This window comes from Lygodium microphyllum, chromosome 23, assembly GCF_053477565.2.
Source record: "Lygodium microphyllum isolate KBCC chromosome 23, Lygodium_microphyllum_v1.1.10, whole genome shotgun sequence".
Lineage (NCBI taxonomy): Eukaryota > Viridiplantae > Streptophyta > Polypodiopsida > Schizaeales > Lygodiaceae > Lygodium > Lygodium microphyllum.
Window position 1 is genome coordinate 85,982,070 of NC_141157.1, and position 16,832 is coordinate 85,998,901.

The 16,832-nt window shown below is 38.0% G+C and overlaps 1 protein-coding gene across 3 annotated transcripts in view; it reads right to left on the reverse strand.

Moving 5' to 3' along the window:
- Nucleotides 1–6,754: 6,754 nt before the first annotated feature.
- Nucleotides 6,755–16,832, reverse strand: part of LOC148016423 (uncharacterized) — a 43,500-nt gene continuing 33,422 nt past the window's right edge. For 2 of the 3 annotated variants that reach the window (XM_087663814.1, XM_087663812.1), the window contains 5 exons: nucleotides 8,709–8,900; nucleotides 8,421–8,617; nucleotides 8,284–8,320; nucleotides 7,558–7,615; nucleotides 6,759–7,476 (listed from right to left, as the gene is read on the reverse strand). In XM_087663814.1, the coding sequence (XP_087519940.1) occupies nucleotides 7,418–7,476; nucleotides 7,558–7,615; nucleotides 8,284–8,320; nucleotides 8,421–8,617; nucleotides 8,709–8,900 (543 nt within the window). In that variant the 3' untranslated portion in view covers nucleotides 6,759–7,417. Of the gene's footprint in view, nucleotides 7,477–7,557; nucleotides 7,616–8,283; nucleotides 8,321–8,420; nucleotides 8,618–8,708; nucleotides 8,901–16,832 lie in introns of all 3 variants that reach the window. The other variant, XM_087663813.1, reaches the window with a different exon arrangement.

The window sequence follows — 16,832 nt, forward strand, 5'->3', positions numbered from 1 at the left end:
GCAAGGAAAATTTGTGTGTGTGTGTGTGTGTGTGTGAAGGAAGAACAAGGATCATAATAATATCATGTGAATCCAAGTAAAAAGAGGGCAAGAGAGAGCAATATATGTATATAGTGTGTGCACATGTATGGGACATGTGTTTAGGAATGTAGTGAGAGATATAGAGCTATATGGGGATGACAATGTAGCTGAGTGTGTACTTCTCCCTAGGACTACTTCTTCCTAGTCTATTTAGTCTAGCTTGTCCAAGTAAAAAACAACATGTAGATGACGATATAAGCAATATCTAAGGCTAGGCTTATATTTGTATGTAGATAGCATAATATCAAATTACGATAGTGCTCACTCTTTTCAATAAAACCAAAATAAGTGTACAAAGAAAGAGAGAGGTAAGAGAGCATATCACATGTGTGTGTGTGTGTGTGTGTGTGTGTGTGTGTGTGTGTGTGTGTGTGTGTGTGTGTGTGTGTGTGTGTGTGTGTGTGTGTGTGTGTGTGTGTGTGTGTGTGTGTGTGTGTGTGTGTGTGTGTGTGTGTGTGTGTGTGTGTGTGTGTGTGTGTGTGTGTGTGTGTGTGTGTGTGTGTGTGTGTGTGTGTGTGTGTGTGTGTGTGTGTGTGTGCTAGATACATGCGTGCTTTCTTTTAAAAAAATTATATAACGTTTAAAACCTTTGGCTCCAAACATGATAGATATGCAATTAGAAAATTGAGATGTCTTATGCAATCATAGAAAATTGAAATGTAATGTTCTCTCCTTAAAGAAATTGATAGATATGCAATTAGAATTGAGATATCCTGATCTTAAAAAGAATTAAGGGTACTCTTTTACCCATGACCTTGCATCTTGTTATTAGAGTAGTACACAATTTCTAAGGATCTCTCTATAGTGCCTAGAATACTTATCATATTGGCCTTTGGTTGGGCATTACAATTTTCTCATTGTGAATGATATGACTATGGTTTGGGAAAAGGCTTAAGCAAGCTAAAAATCAAAATCCATCTTCAAATTCTTCTTCCAAATTCATGTCAAACTTTGGTTTTTAATCATGGTATAATTTCATGCTCCAACTACATGGCTTCTATCACACCCATTATTTGCATGACCATCTCTATTAGTTGGGTTTTCTCTTCCATGAGAAACTTCAAGACCATTCATCTTTGCATCTCTTGTATGGTTGGTGCCTTATATTGGTAGGATACTCTATCCCAATGTGATTCATTCATCGCAATTGTAGCATTGTTGATTCTTCATGTTCACTTGGGTTGGTGTTGCCAAGTAATCATGAATGCTTTGTGGGTTAGGTTTTGCACCATCGACTTGGGATCTTTTAAAAATCCATTTTTTAAGCATTATTGAACTCTATCACCAAGGGCTTAGCTCAAATGAGGCCATCTTTTGGAAAGACTATACGTATTTCTATAAACAAAAACTAGCATCATATCAACAATATAAATATGAAAACTACAAGCTCTTGAAAATAGCACAAGATACTACAATGTTCTACTTATTCAAATGAATTTCCATCTAAATAAATCAAAAGTAAACATGATACCAAGGAGTGTGCTTTTACAAAAATTGATTATGTTGAGCTACTTTCATGACTATGATATGCATGGTCAACATCATACTAAACCTTCCTAATTCACCATCTATTATCACACTATGAATGTTCAAATAATTTTTAATATATTTTCCCTCAAATAATGATTTAGATAGCAATGTTCCTTCAATTAACACTCCACATGTTTAAAATGACAATGCTACCTCAATTGGCCATGAGTAGCAACCTAAAAAATAAGAGTGCTCTCTCACTTGATGAATTTGTAGAATGAGATCGCTACATTTTAAGACTTTTAGGAAGAAACAAGCTAGTCAAGCTATTGTAAGAAGGACAAAAGAAATGGCATCCAAGCATCTTGTTTGTGACTTTGTAGTTATAAAAAGAATGCAATTAACTAAAGTATTTAGGCCTTTTGCAAATAAGCAATATATTTCTCTCTTAGATATTCTTTAAGGTCTCCAATATTGGAAGTTGTTCATAACATATTTGGGAACCAAGTCTCCAAGTCTTATGGAGTTCTTTACGACATATTTTCTTTCTTGAATAGAAAATTAAAGCCTTTGATCCATGTTTTAGCTTTTGTTAAGGCCAAAAAATGTCAAATGAGTTGGAAGTGATAGTAGTAAAGACTACTACTTTTGGAAAGACACAAGATTGAGTGTTGTGGATAAAAGAAAAATGCACACCTGAATATTTCTTGGAATCTTTTCTTTAAATATCATTTTACAAATTCTTATTTTTAATACTTGTATCGTTTAGCTTTTGTTAAGGCTAAAAATGTCAAATGAGTTGGAAATGGTAGTAGTAAAGAGTGCTACTTTTGGAAAGACACAAGACCAAGTGTGTGGATAAAAGGAAAAAGCACACCTCAAGTTTTCTTGGAACCTTCTCTTTAAAGATCATTTTACAAATTCTTGTTTGTTAATACTTGTTACAATGTAATCTTTCCAATGAACAATGCCTTTTGACATTTATGATACATTCTAGAATAGAAGCTTTAGGAACTATGAAGTAACTCATTTCAAAGGTTTTTAGAAGTCTGCAATTTTGTTGGTGTTCCATGTGTAGTTCCCACAAACCTTGAGCTCAATTATCTTTATATTCGTGCGAATCTAGGAAAGGACTTGGGCCTCACAAAATATGTATTCTATCTCAAGAACCATAACTTCCAAAACTCTATCTAGGATCTTTAAGAATCAAAGGAAGTGGTTTAGTTGTTTCTTTCCATGTACTTTCACCTAGTTTCAAATATCATTTTGAAATATTAACTTGTGATTCATTTGTGTCTTTGTGTGGTACTTATATGGTCAAGCTGAACAAAACTATTGAGTCCTATTATTTTGATGAAGTATCTTAAGTATAACCTAATGTAGTACAAGACGAATTTTTCTAGTAAACCAAAAAAGTAAACTAAGTACCTTCCATTCCAAATAAAAAGGTTAAATTCATTTGCCTCATTCAAAAAGTATGGATCTTATTGTGCAACAAAAGTTTCAATATGGTCCCGTTCAATATTTCATTGTTCCTTAAATCTCCTTACTCTATCATTTAGCACCAAAAAGGTCTTATGAAATAAATAGATGGAAATTTAACCCAATCTGATAGATCTTGTCATGTTGTGGTAGGAGTGCAACCACTCTCAATGAGGGGTGACATGAAGTGAAGCCCCTGAAGAATCAAGTAGCCAACACTGAGCATAGGTAGAGGAGGCATCAGTCAACTGCAAAACACCAAGAGAAGAAGCTACAAGTATTTAGTCTTCACGATATTAATCTCTTCAATCTTGATATTGGACTTGCTAGAGACAATGTTGCAATCATCATTATTTTCCTATACTTTATCATTTCCCTTTTCTTTGTGCTTGTCATCACACATTTTATGACACTATGGTCGAATATGACCTTGCTTCCCACAATAATGACAAGTCAACGCGGACTCAAGACGACTTACTATGAGACGGTTGACATGATTGAGAACGACACTTCTGAGAGTCTCTCCCATGGTGGTCATTGTGACATTAGTTTTTATAAACCAATATATCTACCAAACTTAGCAATAGATTATTTAGGAAATTGTCTATTGATGGGGCCATTTGACATAGTATTGGGCAATGCTAGCCCTTGATATAGACATCAATCCCACTAAATGATACATTGTATGTTGTGTGCACTGAACTATTTTTCCTTTAAGGTTGAGTAGCTATTGATGCATGATATTGATTGGATTAAGTTTTTGTCCTTCATAAGCTAAGAGTAGTCATTGATGCATTGGATATTGTGTGGATTGAGCTATTTTCTTTCAATGGGTAAGACTAGTTATTAATACATGATATAGGTTTGACCCTCCACTTAATGGATTGTGAAATTTGTATCTAGGTATTTGGGCTATTTGTCTTGCTTTGGGCAAGTAGCCCTAATATCTAGGCACACATATGACATTCTACTATTCTGTGTTATTTGTGGTGTAGCTTGGGCTATTCATTCTCTTTGTGGGTAGGATTAGCCTTTGCATGTGGGGTGTAGGATTCACATTTTGTGGTTAATGGATTATTCTTGAGTTAGTTGTCCTAAACTGGGCAAAATTAATCCATGAAAGAGTCCACTTGGTTTGGTTTCAAGTTTGTGATCTATCTTTTTAATGTGTACTTTTGAACATTGTGCCATATGTTGGGTAGTACATGCCCTTAAGGAGACATACATATTTCCCCTTAGATCCTTTTTCGAGGTTTTTTTTTTTCACAAGTTAACTCAAGGGATTCTTAGATTTTAGTTTTACTAAATATAGTTTACATGTCTGCAAAGTGTATAAATACTATGATCAACAAGTACATGATTATTCAAAAATATGTCTTTAAGTGTATCATATGTGCATTGATATGCTATCAATATGTACGTGATTTTTTGAAAATATATTTACATTTAATACATCATGCTATAAGATAAATGAAAAATAGTTTGTTGATTCTTGTTTGTTGTCACAATTTTAAATAATCAATTTTTCTAATAATTTGACTTCATGCTTGATAACATACGATTAAGAAAAAAAGTAAACTATTTTTGTTGCATAAATAGAGCTTTTAAAAGAGCTTGGTGAACTTTCCTTAAAGCTCAACGAGCTTTTAGCAAGTTACCGCAACACTATTAACATGCTCAGGATTTGACTCTTCAAAGCAATCATCTTGAAGTCAATTCCCTTGAGGACTTGCTTTGATTCTTCAAGAGAAGTCATGGTGTAAAGTCTATTCCCTTAAAAATCTTGCTTTGAATCTTTAAGTCATTATGAAGCAAATTCCTCATATCTCTAAGGAGAGTTAATTTTTTCTTTAATGTAGAAGCTCAATCAAGGATTAACTATAAACTATAGAACTAAGATGCTTGATCAAAATACCTTAGTTTGAAGAAGTGGAAGCAAGAAGGAAGCTAGCTAAAATCATCTTCTACAAGTTTCAAGGTAAAGAATGAATACAAGAGCAAGGGTTTTGTCAAGATGACAAACCCCCAAAGCCATAACCCAACCTTAACTAGCATTAGAGTGCAAACTTGCATACTTAAACACTAATAGTGCTTAGGAGAAAAGGACCTTCAATAAGGATGAAGAGTGCCCCTAACCTAATTGGCTAACCATACATTGACTACTTTCTCCATTAATACGTATTAATTCTAGCACTCATGTATTGTCAAATCCCATACTTGTGATGTACAAGGAATGTTGTCAATCATTGATGAACAAAATGGGTTCAAAGCTTTGCAAAAATCTATAAACCTCACTTGAGTTGGTATTTTGGTGAATATATGAAGCACATGTCAAGTGTGAGCAACAAATCATGAACATATGACCTACATCTTCACCTATCAAGCTAATAGATCATGTTGACCCCCCATGCATCTAACCTCTTTGAAACATAGTGATGTGTATCTTAACGTGTTATTTATGCACATTTAAAATGGGAGTTTTTAAACATTTAAAACCCTATAATTTAAACTCAATTCTAACTCTTAGCACTAAATTAACCACTACCTATGGCTTTTTTGAAAGGAACCATTTATAAAAATGAGAAGTGGCCCCACATCAAAGCGTAATATATTTATACAAAATAAATCTGCCCATAGTAGAAGCAACCTAGTTATTGGTGCATTATTTGTGCAATTTCACAACAAATGTGATGATAATGTACTTGTTTAAGGTCATGTTGACAATTATAATTATCTACTCAATATTGTATAAACTTCAACATCACTAATGAAATGTTTGTGCCTATAATGACATTAAATTACATGGGTGAACATAATTAAAGCCAATTGTCTACTACTCATGCACAAGTCCCAAGAAAGAATAAAGAAAATAAAACATAAAAGCTTATCATTCCAAGAGAAATATACTATAGTTCCATTTGGAAAGATAAAATGCCAAGAAAATGAGGACCATGAAATGAATGACCAAGAAAACTATGTGAACAAGAGCATTGCCTTACACTTTTTTTCTATTGCACAAAAATAAAGTATAGATGTTAATCATTCAAAGACAAAGATGCTATAGTTCCATTTGGAAAGATAAAATGCCAAGAAATTGAGGACCATGAAATAAATGAACAAGAAAAATGAGTGCGCAACATTGCCTTACACTTTTTTTATATTGCAAAAATGGCAAGTATAAGAGGGAAAATTAAAATTTTTCTCAATCATGATAGTTTGTATTATCTTGTATGATATGGAAGCTAGCACTATGACGCGCACAAAAAATCATACATACCAAGAAAACAAAAGTCAACACCATAAAATGAAACCCAATATAATTGCTCCTCAATACCAGTTGCAAAATTGACACCCTCCTTTTATTCTACGAGGAGCCTAGAGAATCAACCGTTTCGTCTCCAATGAATTCTCTAGGCTCCTCATGGCATCAAACATTTCGTCTAGAATTCATTCACCAAGCTAGAGCCTAGAGAATTCATTTTCACATAAATGTTTTCAAAATGTCTAATATATGAACTTCAATCTTTGATAGCTTCCCTTATGCAACTATTGAATCATTTAACGTCCCTAATTCAATTTTCACAATTTCATCTTATCACAATATAATCACATCACTCACCCATGGAAGAATCACAAAGAACTTGACCATATGCTCATGTAAACAGGCATATTTAGATGCACGTAAACATTGAAGGTAATGTTTTTTCACAATGTAAAGTTCTTGATTATAGGTAAAGTAGGCATTGCATATTCTAGATTTTAATGATTTGATGACAATCAAGTTATTTCAACAGAAATTGAAAGAATCGCCTCCCTTCAGTGTCCTGACAAAAGCAAGTTTGTTGTTAACATCCACAATACTTTAACAAGGTATATCATGGAATTATGTGTGGTCTGACTTCATATTATCTTGATCTTTTGGCAGCCATTACCATACGAGCAAAAGCCAAAAGGACCCCTGCACCAATTGCACAAGCTGGAGACATTGGCATTCATATACTGCTTTGCCTAACATGCTTCCCAAGAATGTAGCTTAACGGGAAATTGTCCAAAAGCAGCCACTATCCAGCTATCATTTTTTAGTTTCTTCCAATATACAAATGTCAAGCCCTCTCTTGGGTTACCTACATTTGAGAAGGTGAGAAGGTACTGTTCAAAACTCGCAATTCACCCAAACCACCAGCGTCTCTAGTAAGGAAGACAATGCAACAGCACGCATAGCAAAGTGTTCCCTCTGTTCTCATGGAGGCCCGAATGAAAGAAATACAAAATAAATGAACCGCCACCAGCATACCTTCCAACTGCATGCTCTACAGAAACCGCCCATCCACCAAATACTTTTCAATAGCATGACAGTCCTCTTCTTCGGAAAATATTCAACAGTTTAGTTCTTTAGAGCTTCATAGGCTGCAACCACATCTCTGAATTTTGCCTCCGCAAACTCTGCAGGCAGTGAAAAGTCACCTTACCACAAGTGCAAACCACAGCCACTGGCTATATTACTCAAACGAAGAGCAATCATACCTTTTCTGTGTTGATTTCTATCAGGATGATATTCCATAGCCTTGGCTCTATAAGCAGCCTGTAATAACAAATAGATATGTCAGATAGTGTATTTCGAAATAATTCCTGTAAACGTAAAGCAGCTGATAAGAGTATCATACTGAGGCAGTGAACAAGTAGTAGGTAAAATGGAATGAGGCCAAGTTGATAGAGTATTATACTAAGGCATTGAACAAACAGCAGATAAACCACCCGAAGTCCAAATGAAATGTACAAGCCATATCCTCCATACAAGAGTTCAAAAGAAGGGTATTTTAATCAGACTTCAGTTTCTGCAGAAGGCTTGCACAGCAAATGATAAGCAAATGCTGAAAGAATCTTAGAAACAACTCTGGGAAGCTCCACAAAAATTCTATGCCTCAAGTAGAGTACCATTAAAAGACAACATATCTGCATACGCACAGATGCAAAGATGAAGGCTTGCATAAAGCATGAGGCTGGTACTTGCCTGTGCTAGCCTGACCAGGTATTTTAGGTCTGAGAGTCATGTGCAATAGTTAATGTTCTTAACAGTCATCGCATTGTGTTCATTAATGCACATCCTCAGCCACGCAGAAATCAACCCAAAATGATCATATTGTTTCCTTTTCAATGTTGTCAAGAATCATATGCATCATATTATGACCCAACAAGACAAATACACGAGAACCACACCAGTCAACATGTAGTGATATAAAGCAAAGGTACCTTTATATCAGCTTGGGTATATGTGCCTGCTTTCAACCTGTGCCAAATTGCAACACAATTTAGAGCTTATGGACCCACAAAAAACAAGGCCCTTTGGTCAAATTGACAGAAAGCTAATGAGAAACAAATTATCTTACGGATCAAGGCCCAAAACCCGATAATGGTTCGCTTGCGAAAATGGCCGAGCATTTCCTGGAGTTTGGTACCCACCCCAATACCACTCTTGTCCCCTACCCTGCTGATTACCATAAGCACTTGCCCCGCCACTTTCATGGCCCCGGGTGAACTTTGCTCTTTCCTTCATGAAAGCCTTCTGCATTCGGATAAATTCTTCCTGGAAAGTAACAGCAGTAAATCATTGCCTGTCAAGAAAGGTAGCTAGCTAGAAATAACAAAGGACTAGCTTGAGAGTAGAGGAAACTAACCACCCGACGCAAGTCTTCCTCGTTGTGAAAAAAGCCTTCATTCCATATTCTTGACCAAAATTCATCCTCTCCTTTTTGAGAAAAACCCTGTTCTTTATAGAACTTAGACCCATCATGGAAGGTCCAAGTATAGTGATACGTAGTCCTGCTGCCATTGCTTCTACTACTGCTTTCACCCATGTTCCTGCTTGCCTTCCACCATAAAGATACATGAAGATCTCTCTCTCTCTCTCTCTCTCTCTCTGTGCACACGCGCACACGCACGCACCCATCTGTGTGTGAACCAGCCATCTCTCTGTAAGCATTACTGGGACAGTCAGTGTTATCACCCTGTATCTGCACACACAAACACCCCCACACCCACGCACCCACCCCCCCTCTCTCTCTCTCTGTGCACCCATATCACAGTTTCTGTCTGCTCACCAGTCCATAACAGTCCAGCCTGCTCTCAGTTGTCGCCCACTAACAGTCCGTGCATTTTCAGCCCCATATCCTCTCTCTTTTTTTTTCACAACCCCCCCCCTTCTCTCTCTCTCTCTCTCTCTCTCTCTCTCTGCCCTGCACACGCCTCTAACATGAAGGTCATCAGGTTCACGCAGTTCCACCAACCTCCCAACTCACATTCAGGCCATCCTGTATCTCTTGGCGCCATTGCTGTCTCACCCGACACATCCCTTTATTTAGGGGGGCTGTTGATTACATTAATAATTAATGTAAGGCACTGTAATCAGGCACCTGGTAACCTCCTCACTAGCCTGCGCCCCGCCCTGCCCTGTACCACCCTTTATTTCTCATCTCCAAGTGAAGCCCATATTTCACAAGGGTGGGCATGCTATGATGGTGTATATGCAAGAGCTTGAGGAGTTTTCCTCTTCTTCACAGCAAGGAGATGTGAGTACTTCACAAGTACAAGATTACTAAGGAAGAAACTCCACTATTTGCTCAAGTTTTAGAATTACCCCAGGCACAAGGCAAAACGCAATATGGTTGGATGAGTCTTAATTTGGTGATGACTATTTGTTTTGCTGTTCCAGCCTGTTGCCCAACTGCCACATCACCATCTAGCTGTGTTTTGCTGAACTACACTACTGCCTGTACCGTCTATCACTAATTCACCTCCACATTGCTGCATTTTCTTCTGCTAGACTTATCCAGAGGCTATATACTCCGTTTCAAGAACCATTAGAGTATGACACTCTCTCCAATTCATACTCTATGCCTCAATCCTTGAGACACGGAGTTCAAGGATCAATATTTTACCTTTGCATAGTGTGTTTGCTGCATTCAGCATCGTACATATATTCATTCATTATCTTCTTCAATGTTCATTGTCTTTGGGTTACCCTAATCCTAACTCTATTCTTTATCATCGTGTTCTTTGTCGTACAATTGTGTTTGTTATCTATAGATGAGCATTCCTTTACATGGTATCAAAGCTAGGTATTCGCTAAAGAAACCTAGGCTTTTGATTGGAGAGCTCCTCATCAAAAACAAATTCACAAAGGAAAGATGATTTCAAACACTACTTCACCACTTCAATCTCCAAAACATCCTAATGCCAAGAACCGAGCACGACTGGGCTTCACAACTTGCCCACCAACGAGGTTTCAATACTGGTGGAGAGACATTTTACAGATCACCCTTAGATTCTACACAGATCTAATGATTTTGCAAGAAGGAAAAAATCTCTATATGGGACTAGCCATCCTATTGGAGAAGTAGATACGGACTATATACCTTAATATTCTTCACCTCCTTTCACCCTAGCGTCACATACAAAAGTGTTTACTTTTGTTCATGCTTTTAATGTTTCTATTTCCATGCAAGATGTTGGTAATATTCAAGAAAAAGGTACTCTTCACTCAATTCACACAAATCTAAGCTTGAAGAGGGTGAATACTAATCTTATAAGGAAAACTCAAATTTTCCTTCTTCAAGTTTTCCTTCAAATTTTGTGTCTCAAAGTTCGAATAATGAAGTTAGTACATCATGATTTCAAACATCATCTAATTTTCAATTTACTAAAAATAAATTCCATTTACTTCTATTACATCTATACCACCGATCCACCTTCTCCACTACACCCACATTTACATTGACACCACCATTCACCATCTCACCTATTCAACCACACACCACACTTAAAGGATCTTCAAATATAGGTATATCCTATCCCTTTAGGTCCTTTGCTTTTGCACATCTGGGTGGTGGATATGCGCCAATGGTGGAGATGCGTCAATGGCGGGCATTTACCCCCCATCCCAACCATTCATGGGAACCTATACACAAGGGTATCCCACTGGCACATCTCAAGCCCCACCCTATTCTCCCATCTCCTCCATGGTCCCACAATTTTCCGACATGACAATATCTAGTGGGTCATCCTATACCTTTTCGACATGTGGATAATCCACGAGTAAAGTCGACTCCTTTGGGACATACCTCTAGAGTCACCATGCCAAGCACTACCATGCCTCATGTAGCACCTAGCTATCCTTCTATCTTATGCCACCCATCTATTCCTCTCCTCAAGCCATCCATCCATCTGCATTAGCCAAGTATGCATCTGCAGATAAGACTTGTTCCAATGGGTCTAACTTTACCACTTGGTCAAATTTGATGAGGCATGTCTTGAATTCCCAAGGCTTGCAAGAACTTCTCCAAGGGCAAGAACCCCAATCTCACCCCCACTGGTTTTCATATGATATAGTTTGCCCCTAGAAGAGCAGAAATGCCATAGCCACAGTCGAGTTGATGCAAGGTCTTATGCCCAAATTCCACTCTCTATTAGAATTTACCGATTCTATGGGCAACACCCAATGTAATTTGTGAGGTGTGGACACTTATTAAAGTGTCAATGTAAGGTGTGTACACCTAGTGTCTTAGAAACTAAAAGTAGTGACACTAGGCTCTAGAGTAAAATAAACCTAACTCTAGTTAGCTGGTGGAAGGCTGGTTAGGTCAACTCTTGACCTAAACATAAGTTGTACTTTCACTCTATCTTTCATTCAAGCAAGTACACTCTACTCTTTTTGTTTCAACTCACTCTCTTGCTGTCATTGTCTCTCCTCTCTCTCTCCATAGCTGGCTGCCATTTTCCAACATTTGGTATCAGGGCAGCTCGTACACGCGGATCATGTTCAGTTACCGTCAGCCAATGCCATCCTACCCAAGGTCCTACTGTTGCCAGCTTGGTTCTCAGCTCGAGGAAGAGTTTTCAGCTACTGTGAGGTGCTGCTAAAGTGGAGGAGTTGTAGCTGAGCCGTCTCTTGTTTACTCCAGATCTGTCCAATTCGGCCATTAGCTCCAAATCTGTCCATTTGCTCTAGATCTGTCCAGCTCAATCGTCTACTCCAAATCTGTTGTTTTCAGCCTGCGCGTAACCCTGCACGCAGTCCAACACGCAATCCCACACGCAGCCCTACATGCAGCCCGAGGAGCTGCTGTTTTGAAAGAGCTGCTGCTGTTTTCAGCTTTGCCCGACATTTTCTCAGCTCTACCCGCCATTTTCTCAGTCTTGCCCACCAATTTCTGCAAACCCTAAAAAGTGCAAAAACCGTAATTTTCAGATTTGGGGTTTTCTCAAAATTTCTGGAATTTCCAGTCTATTTCAGCCATCTCTTCTCAAATCTCAGCTCATGCTGCCCAAAAATTTAGGGCTTTTGCTCATTTTTGCTTCCGGAGTTCGAATTGACAACCAATTCAAAGAAATCTCTCAATTTCTTGGACATTCCCACCAAAAATTTGGGGGTTTTGCCCGATTGGAGGTCCTTTGCACAAATTGTTACCAAACTAATAGACATTGCACAATTTCTTTCACATTGGCTCCACAAATTTGGAGCTTTTCAGTTTTTTGGATCTGGCATGCATCACGAGGCAGATTTCAACTACTATTCACTATTGACACACATCCCCAGGCGACATTTCTACAGAAATTCCAACTGTAATGTACAAATTTCTTCAATTTCTTTGAAATTTTAGAAAGAAATTTGGGGCTTTTGCCCGACAGGCACTCCAAGGCAAGCAACTAGCAGTACAGCAACATTTAATTGCTGTTACAATCAGATTGGGCAAAGAATTTTGAAAAAATGCAGTAAATTTTGGTAAGAATCAACATTAAGTTGCTGTATTTTGTACTTTTGTGGGCACACATTTTGAGACGGGTGTGGTACAGCAGTATAGTGCTGTAATTTACTGGCTGACTGTTGATTTGGGTGGCATTGTGCACACTTTGGCATTTGAGTGACAATTTGGTACTTGTTTCTTAATCCCGTGGGCGATTTTGGTACTCTAAGGAGTATACCCTATACTTCCGCATTGAAGTATTTGGCTGCAGATTTTTGTTTATCATTGACAACATGGCACTTCAAGGAAATAATGATCAAAGCAACATACTTGATGTCCTCACTTAGGAGGACAAACTTGATGGCTCAAACTAACCACTGTGGAGTTTTATGGTCCATAACCTTCTTGTGGCAAAGGACTTGTGGAACTATGTTATAGGTGATTTGCAACGACCAGGAGGTCTTACACCTCAGTCACCTCAACGTAACGCTCAAGGACAAGTTGCCGGTGCTGCTGCTGGTGGTATTGGTGTTGCTACTGCTACTGCCCCTCCTCTTCCTCCTATCGAGGATCGGAGAAAATGGGACTCAAAAGATACACAGGCACTTTCTAATCAGCATGGTATCATCATGTCACAGTCACAATATGTGGATAAGCTATTACATAGGTTTAGTATGCAAGATTGCAAAACTATGTGCACTCCTATGGAGCCAGGCTTAAAGCTGTCTATGCATGATGGTGAAGAGATGTCTGATGTTACAATTTACAGCCAGGCTGTTGGCTGTCTTATTTATCTTTGCAAAACATGCCCTGACATTCAGTTATACAATATCTCAGGTGAGCAGGTATATGCATACACCATGGACCATACATTGGCAAGCTATTAAACGGATCTTCAAATATTTGCAAGGTACTCAGTCACATGCATTATTAATTCCTAAGGAGGGAGACTTGCACTTACAAGCTTACAGTGATTCAGATTGGGCTGGTGATACAGAAACTAGGCAGTCTACTAGTAAACACTATTTCTTTCTAGACCGTTCATGAATTTCATGGCTAAGCAAGAAACAGCCTACAGTGGCTACCTCGTCTTGCGAGACTAAGTACAAGGCAACCTTCACGGCAACAGTTTAATGTGTATGGTTGCACAGATTGTTGGCTGATCTACATTTACCATTGGAGGGTCCCACACCCATTCTTTTTGAAAGTCCGAGTGCTATTACAGTAGCACAAAATCCTGTGTTTCATGCTCGCACGAAACACAATAGAGGTACATTACCATTATGTCAGAGAGAGATGCTATGCAGAAAAGATCAACTTGATATATGTACCCACACAGAAAAATGTTGCAAACATTTTCACCAAGGCACTATCATGCGAGAAGTTTGAGGCTTTTCAAAAGTCCTTAAACTTGTTACCCTTTGGTGATTAATCATCCTTGTACTTCATCACATTGACACTGCAGGGGGGTGTTAGAATTTGCCGATTCTATGGGGAGCACCCAATGTAATTTGTGTGGTGTGGACACTTATTAAAGTGTCAATGTAAGGTGTGTACATCTAATGTCTTAGAAACTTAAAGTAGTGACACTAGGTCCTAGAGTAAAATAAACCTAACTCTAGTTAGTTAGTGGAAGGTTGGTTAGGTCAACCCTTGGCCTAAACATAAGTTGCACTTTCACTCTATCTTTCATTCAAGCACACTCTACTCTTTTTGTTTCAGCTCACTCTCTTGCTGTCATTGTCTCTCCTCTCTCTCTCCATAGCTGGCTGCCATTTTTCAACACCCTTAGATCCAACATTTTGCTTGGGAGAGTCACCTGACTACCTAAGATCTTGTGTAGCTATCGGCTACTCCAAATCAAGAGACGCCTATTGGTAATGGCTGAAACTTAGCTCACGATGGCTACTCCAACTCCTCACGATGTGTTTTCAACAAGAATGAATGATCCTCTCTCTCTAAGCCTTCATTTTTGCTCTTCCAACCTTCCTCACGTTTTTACCAACCTCCCTTTGGAAAATTTAACAAGTAGCAACCTTTCAAAATGAATTTTTAGCATTATCCACATTATTATATTAATATAATAATTATTTTGGTACCCAAAAAATTAGTCTTGCTAATCAATAATTCAATTGGCTATGCCATTCATCTTCCAAGTGTCCCTATGTCATTTTTGACCATCAGATAGGTGTTAAGTACCATCAAATGCCACATCTCTAGTGTCACCAAACTGACACATATAGCCAAATAAATGACTTAGGTCAATAACTGGCACCAGATGCCACCTAGTATCTATGCGACATAACTAATTGGCACTTTTGCCTTTGACATTTGTTGATTCACTTGAGTCTCAGGCTCATTAATTTGCACTAACTACAATTGCACCTCACATGTACATGTAATTAAAATATTAATTCACATGTTAAGTGAGGCTTGCAAAAATACATGTCCTCATGATAACCCTCCCCCTTAAAATCCTTGTAATCGTTCCCGATTGCACTACCAGATGCATCAAAAGCAAAGTATTATGCGAGAATTTCCACAAGGCATCATAGTCAATACAACATTGTGCATTGTTGATCAACCATTCTACATGCCTAACACATGCTGAAAATCACTAACCAATATAACATAACATAACATAAGAATCTCAAAAACATTGCCAAATTATAATGCAATGGATTTATTAATCATATTTGACAAAACTAAACCATAGTATAGCATAAACCATGGCTGAAACACCAATGGCATCATAACATATGATGTTGTCCATAAAATCAGCTGAATACCACTAAAAATTAATGATTGTACACTAAAAACCAGCATACAATAATCAACCCCTGACAATCATTAACTCATGCAAATGTACAATTTCAAAGCTACAAATAATAAGCCATAGCATATGCATACCAAACATAGTGCCTAGGACACTAAATAGTGATCTCTTGGCAAACATACTATCAGCTACAATACCTTGAATGTGTGCTGAATACATCCAAGATCCACTACATCTAGAGTTGTCCATCACTGAGAAGCGGAGGTGCTAGCTCCCTCACAAGCATCAAATAATACTCTGGACCCCTACTCTACTGAACCTAATTGAGCCCAATCTAAAGTCGGCTCTAATTGGAGAGCATCAAGATAAAGCTGCAACAACTAAGGATAGTCTTCCAAGTCATCCTCCTCCATCCATTTCACATCCATTGGTGAATGATTCTGAAAATTCACCAAGTACCATCTAGAAACCTTGCCTCTAATCTTCCACTCTTTGTGTGCCAAAATCTGCTATAGTACCAATATCTCATTGAGTCTTCAACCTCACGCTAAATTTTAGCAAATACATCCTCTAGCACATCACCATGAAAATGCCTAAGCATGCTCACATGAAAGGCATTGTGTATCCGCCAATGTAGAGACAATTTCAGCCCATAACATGCATCACTAATCCTCTCCAACATTTGAAATGGCCCATAGTATTGCATACTCAGCTTTGGATACAATCTCTCTTTGCCCTTCATCTTTTTCAACCATGCCTTTTCAAAATGCAACAACACATAATCGCCCTCTACAAAGTGCAAAGCACACCTATGACGATTAGCTGCTCTCTTTTGCTTATCTTGTGATTTTTAAAGAGTATACTTAACCTTCTATTTAGCTACATCCATCCTCTCCACATAGCGATCAGCCTCAAAGATCTTATCTTTTGTGTGCAAAATGGGGGGTACTTTCTTACCACCCTCTACAAAAGGAGCCTTACTAGTGGACCTATCGTATTGTTATATGCAAACTCAACCAACGGGAAATATTGTTCCCACTGTACTTCGTGATCTAATACATGGCACTTTAAAATATCTAAAACTATGGAGTTAGCCTTCTCAAACTGACACTCAGTTTGTGGATGGAAGGATGAAGAGAATTTCAATATTGTGCACAAATTCTCAAATAATCCTTTCCAAAACAAACTTGTCATCCATGGGTCACAATCACTAATGATGGACTCTAGCATACCATGGTACTTAAACAATGTGAAGATATGGCCATGAACAAATTGCATCAACC